Genomic DNA, 5,665 nt, shown 5'->3' on the forward strand with positions numbered 1-5,665 from the left:
GACGTTAGCACGCCGGGCGAAATGCTTAGCGGTATTTCGTCTGTCTTTACGTTCTGAGTTCAAATTCCGCCGAGGTCAACTTTGCCTTTCATCCGTTCGGGGTCGATAAATTAAGTACCAGTTGCGTACTGGGATCGATCTAATCGACTGCCCCCATTCCCCCAAAATTTCGGGCCTTGTTCTTAGAGTAGAAAAGAATATTCTAAGCTGAAAGCCGGTGAGCTGGCAGAATCGTTAGCACGCCGGGCGAAATGCTTAGCGGTATTTCGTCTGCCGTTACGTTCTGAGTTCAAATTCCACCGAGGTCGACTTTGCCTTACATCCGTTCGGGATCGATAAATTAAGTACAAGTTGCGTACTGGGGTCGATCTAATCGACTGCCTCACCCCCTCCTCCAGAATTGCTGCCAAAATTTGAAACCAATACGTTCCAGAAGATTAGGGTGGCGAGCTGGCTGAATCATTAGCATGTCGGACAAAATGCTTAGCAGCATTTCGTCCGACGATATATTCCGACAGATTTGAACGCAAATATACCAATCTCTGTTGCGTTTCCGCAATGAAAAATAACTTTTCCTTTAAAACGAATGTATTTTTTATGGCATATTTGTTCAGCTGCATATATCCCGTCTTACTATAAATTCTCTGTTGCTACCGTCTTTTCTATGTTATCTCTATACACGTGGAGTTGCAATGGCCCAGTGGTTACGGCAGCGGACTCGCGGTCATAGGATCGCGGTTTCGATTCCCAGACCGGGCGTTGTGTGTGTTTATTGAGCGAAAACACCTAAAGCTCCACTAGGCTCCGGCAGGGGTTGGTGGCGAACCCTGCTGTACTTTTCCACCACAACTTTCTCTCACTCTTACTTCCTGTTTCTGTTGTGCCTGTAATTCAAAGGGTCAGCCTTGTCACACTCTGTGTCACGCTGAATCTCCCCGAGAACTACGTTAAGAGGTACACGTGTCTGTGGAGTGCTCAGCCACTTGCACGTTAATTTCACGAGCAGGCTGTTCCGTTGATCGGATCAACTGGAACCCTCGTCGTCGTAACCAACGGAGTGCCAACAACAACAATCTCTATACACAAAACACATCTCCATTTGGTCGTTAAAATACTGTCTCTGTACGACCTACTTTGCCCTTATTTATTCTACTAATGTGTCTGCCTCTGTTCACATGCCTTTAATATAATTATACAATTACTCAGACTAATATAAACCCACTGAATTAATTTAGTTTCGTCAGAAGTCATCATTCATTCACCTGGGAAAACTAAAATTTACATTATAATTTGAGATGGAATATTTGTATGAGTATGTTACGACGGTGATGACCTTATTACTGTTGCTGTTTGTGATGGTGGTGGTGGTGGTGGGTGGGCGTTTGGCACTTATTCGAGCCACTGAAGAATCATATAACTTTGTTGTCATCTATCATTTATTTTCTGTTTAAAATTTTCGTTATTATATTTCGATCAGGTAGACGTCAGCATTTTAAATTGAATTAAGAAGAAATGTGAAGTTGATCCACGTGTTATTTGAACTCATGACGTAAAGATACGTCGTTGAGCACGTTGCGAAATTTAGTCTGAAATGCTACCGTTTCTGCCAGTACACTACCTTCATTGATATCAATAAATAAGAATGAGCCAAATGATGATGATGATGATGATAATGTATTTATTTATTGCCCACAGGCGGCTAAACATAGAGGGGACAAACAAGGACAGACAAAGGCATTAATCCGATTAGACCGACACAAGTGCATAACTGTTACTTATTTAATCGACCCCAAAAAATGAAAGGCAAAGTCGATTCCGGCGGAATTTGAACTCAGAACGTAACGGCCGGCAAAATACTGCTAAGCACTTCGCCCGGCGTGCTAACGATTCTGCCAGCTCGCCGCCTTAATAATAATAACAATAATAAGATATAATAATAATAATAAGGCTGAAGTGAAGACCAAGTATATAATGGGTGTGTTTAACGGGCAAATATATGATTTTTACTAATTTCTTGTTTAACATTTCTTCTTCTGAAGGTAAACGTCGACAAAGAATTCGTACTGTTATTCTCTGTGGTGGACGAGAATGTGTCGTGGTACTTGGAGGACAACATAGCCACCTACGTACGAGACAAGAGTACACTAGATCGAATGGAAGAAGATTTTATTCGATCGAATTTATTACACGGTGAGAATATTCTCCATTACATCAAACAATTGAAAAATATATCAATTCACCAGACTTAATATTTATAGAGAAAATAATTGAAATGAATCATATGTTGTTTGGCTTCGTACTGTAGTATATCTAGAATTGAAGATTATCAAAGCATCTCTTACAATAAAGGTTATCGGAAAATTTCCAGACGTTTTATCCGACCTAATCACATATTATTATAACTTATCATCAATCGAATTTTATGAATGATATCACACTTAATCTCACATGATATAACATTTCATATATATATATCTCAAATCATTTTATATCTTATCTAATATTATATAAGTATTTAAGGTGGTGAGCTGGCCCAATCGTTAGCACGTCCGGTATAATGCTTAGCGGTATTTCGTCAGTTCTGGCTTCAAATCTCACCAATGTCAACTTTGCATTTTCTGCCTTCCGGAGTCTATGAAATAAGTATTATTTGATCTCTGGGGTCGATGTAATCGACTTAATCCCTTACTCCAAAATTGCTGGTCTTGTGCCACTATCTGAAACTAATACTAAAGAAGTGTTAATCGCAGCTCGCGATATTTCGGAAATATTTTATACAAGAGATCATTCACAGCATTAAATACATCACAGTAAACTAAATAAAATAAGTTGCAGACCAGTGACCGATGGTCACTTTGTTCACAATATATCGCTGGCAGAGACGGATTTTGTCTATCGCTCCAATGCGCAGGTGTACGCGGCTGACGTGAGCCAACCAGCTCGAAACCTGCCGGTCTCGCGTTCCTGTCAGCTACTGGAGGGCAGTAAGTGCTTGTAGCCCCTGCTAGCGCTGTATTTTGTCATATCGTTCTCATGATATCATAAACTACATATCTTTATCTCATCTATTCTCATCTTGCTGCCTGTATTTTCCTTACATATGTGAAGTCGTCAATGGATATGGTTATGCTAATCTGCCTGGGTTGGACATGTGCGTCGGGGACCGAGTTATGTGGCATTTGTTTAACGTTGGCAATGAATTTGATGTGCATACGATATATTTCCATGGTCACACATTCCATAAGCATAGAATGAACAGCGATGCTGAGGAACTTTCTCCAGCTTTGTCCGACTCAGTCATCATGGATATCGATAATCCAGGTAGGTCCTAATTGCTCGTATTCTTCAGCCAGTCTGTGTGTGTGTGTATGTTAGAGCTCTTGTGTGCATGTATGTGAATGTGTGTGTACGCGTGCGTGTGCGTGTTCGTGCGTGAGTGTGCATATGTATACATAAATATATACATATATATATGTCTCTGTGCGAGCGTGTGTATGTATGCATGTATGTATGTATGTATCTGTGTGAGTGTGTGTGTGTGTTTGTGTGTTTGTGTGTGTGTGTGTGTGTGTATGTAGGTTTATATGTACGCATGTAAATTTGTATGTATATAGAACAGATAGTGTAAAATTTGGATTCAGAGAATTAAGCAGTACTCACTGTAAGCTCGGCATTCGGAATCCGCTATCATTTTACATCGAAACCATTCACCGTGTATCGTAATGTAATGCGCCCCATCGCTCTCGGGGTGTAGTTCTTTGTTCATTGTCATTAATTTACGTGTTTATTATTATTATTATTATTATTATTATTATTATTATTATTATTATTATTATTATTATTATTATTATTATTATTATTGTTCAGTAATTTTATTTTTATAACGTGCTTTCACTTCACTACCGAGCGCAGCTCTGTGTGCCTTGGGTATGTGCTGTGGTTTGCTGTGATGCTCTTATGGTTACTGTATTGAAAGTGTTTTGCGTAGGATGTGTGCAGTGCCCAGTAGTGCAATTTTCTGTATGTTATATATATTTGTAAGTCCTGGTGTTTTTGTTATGTATTTGTCTGAATATTTTTTTATTATTTTTGATTTTATTATAATTATAATTATTATCATTATTATTATTATTATTATTATTATTATTATTATTATTATTATTATTATTATTATTATTATTATTATTGTTATCATCATTATTATTTTAGGGAAATGGGCGATTGTCTGCCGTACGGGTATACATTACCAAACCGGAATGCAGTTGCTGTACAATGTCAAAGATTGCGGGTACAAGCATCATCATCATCATCTTCTGCAGATGAGTGACTTTCATTGGTTCCCTAACCATGCCACGACGCGTTATTATTATATTGCGGCTGTGGAAGTCCAGTGGGAGTACGCCCCTTTGAAACGAGGGATCATCACAGGAGAGGAAATCACTGACCCCGATTCGTAATTTTTGTTTATTTAATTAATTTTTGTTTCTTTTAGATGTTTGTTAGATTAATTGTACAGCTACAATGATAATAATGTCATGTAAAGCACACACACACACACACACTCACAAATGATTATAACTTAAAACTCATTATTAACCATTCTATCAGAAACTTTACCATCATCATCGTCATCATCATCATCACCACGTTGATGAATATTTTTTTAAATTTAATTGACTGATGTGTTGATTAATTATATATATTTCTTTTTTAAAGGGAAGGCTACGTGTATGTGAGGAAAACAGGAAACTACATCGGAAGCGTTTATAAAAAAGCTGTTTATAGAGAATTCACGGACGAAACCTTCACGAAGATGGTTCACAGAGGCGAACGTGACATTCATTTAGATCTTTTGGGTCCTATGATCAAAGGAGAAATCGGGGACACTATCAAAATCGTTTTCAAAAACAAAGCATCCAGACCTTACTCAATCCATCCACAAGGGGTTCGTTACACCAAGCAAAACGAAGGACAAATTTATCTTGATGGATATCCTAACAAAAAAAGTGGGCAAGTCGCACCTGGAGACACGTTCATTTACACGTGGCAGGTAACAAAATCGTCTGGTCCTGGCGCTGGTCAAAGCAACTGTATTCCATGGATTTATTATTCCTCTTCAGAACCTATCAGAGATCCTTATGCTGGTTTAATTGGCCCGCTTGTTGTTTGTAGAAAAGGATATCTGGATCACTCGGACAGAAGAAATGACGTCGATAGAGAGTTTGCGCTCTTGTTTATCATAATTGACGAAAACCAAAGTTGGTATTTGTCAGAGAACATAGCTGCACATACGAATGTACGAGATAATGCAACTCTTCTAGCAGATCCTGAATTTTATCAAAGTAAGTCATTTACATTCGTATTTTTGTTGTCTTATCTTTTACATTAGTCCTTTGATAGCGACCATGCTGGAGCGTTGTCTTGAAGGGTTTCTGTGAACAAATCGACCTCAGTGTTCAGTTTTAAGATTGGTACTTATTCTATCAAACCAACCATCAGCAGTTGTCAGACGGAGGTGGAGGACAAACACAAACACAAACACACACTCAAATAAATATATACAAAATAGAGTATAGAGTATATACATACACACACACACACACACACACACACACACACACACACACACACACACACACATATATATATATATATATATATATAT

General features: G+C 38.3%; 1 protein-coding gene across 1 annotated transcript in view; it reads left to right on the plus strand.

Annotated features, from left to right (window-relative positions):
* The window catches only part of LOC106869934 (ferroxidase HEPHL1), a 21,778-nt gene that overhangs the window by 15,179 nt on the left and 934 nt on the right, over nucleotides 1-5,665 (plus strand). Inside the window, exons 9-12 of the mRNA XM_014915872.2 lie at nucleotides 2,040-2,190; nucleotides 3,109-3,321; nucleotides 4,210-4,453; nucleotides 4,717-5,342. Of these exons, the coding sequence (XP_014771358.1) occupies nucleotides 2,040-2,190; nucleotides 3,109-3,321; nucleotides 4,210-4,453; nucleotides 4,717-5,342 (1,234 nt within the window). The remainder of the gene's footprint in view (nucleotides 1-2,039; nucleotides 2,191-3,108; nucleotides 3,322-4,209; nucleotides 4,454-4,716; nucleotides 5,343-5,665) is intronic.

This window comes from Octopus bimaculoides, chromosome 22, assembly GCF_001194135.2.
Source record: "Octopus bimaculoides isolate UCB-OBI-ISO-001 chromosome 22, ASM119413v2, whole genome shotgun sequence".
Classification (NCBI taxonomy): Eukaryota; Metazoa; Mollusca; class Cephalopoda; order Octopoda; family Octopodidae; genus Octopus; species Octopus bimaculoides.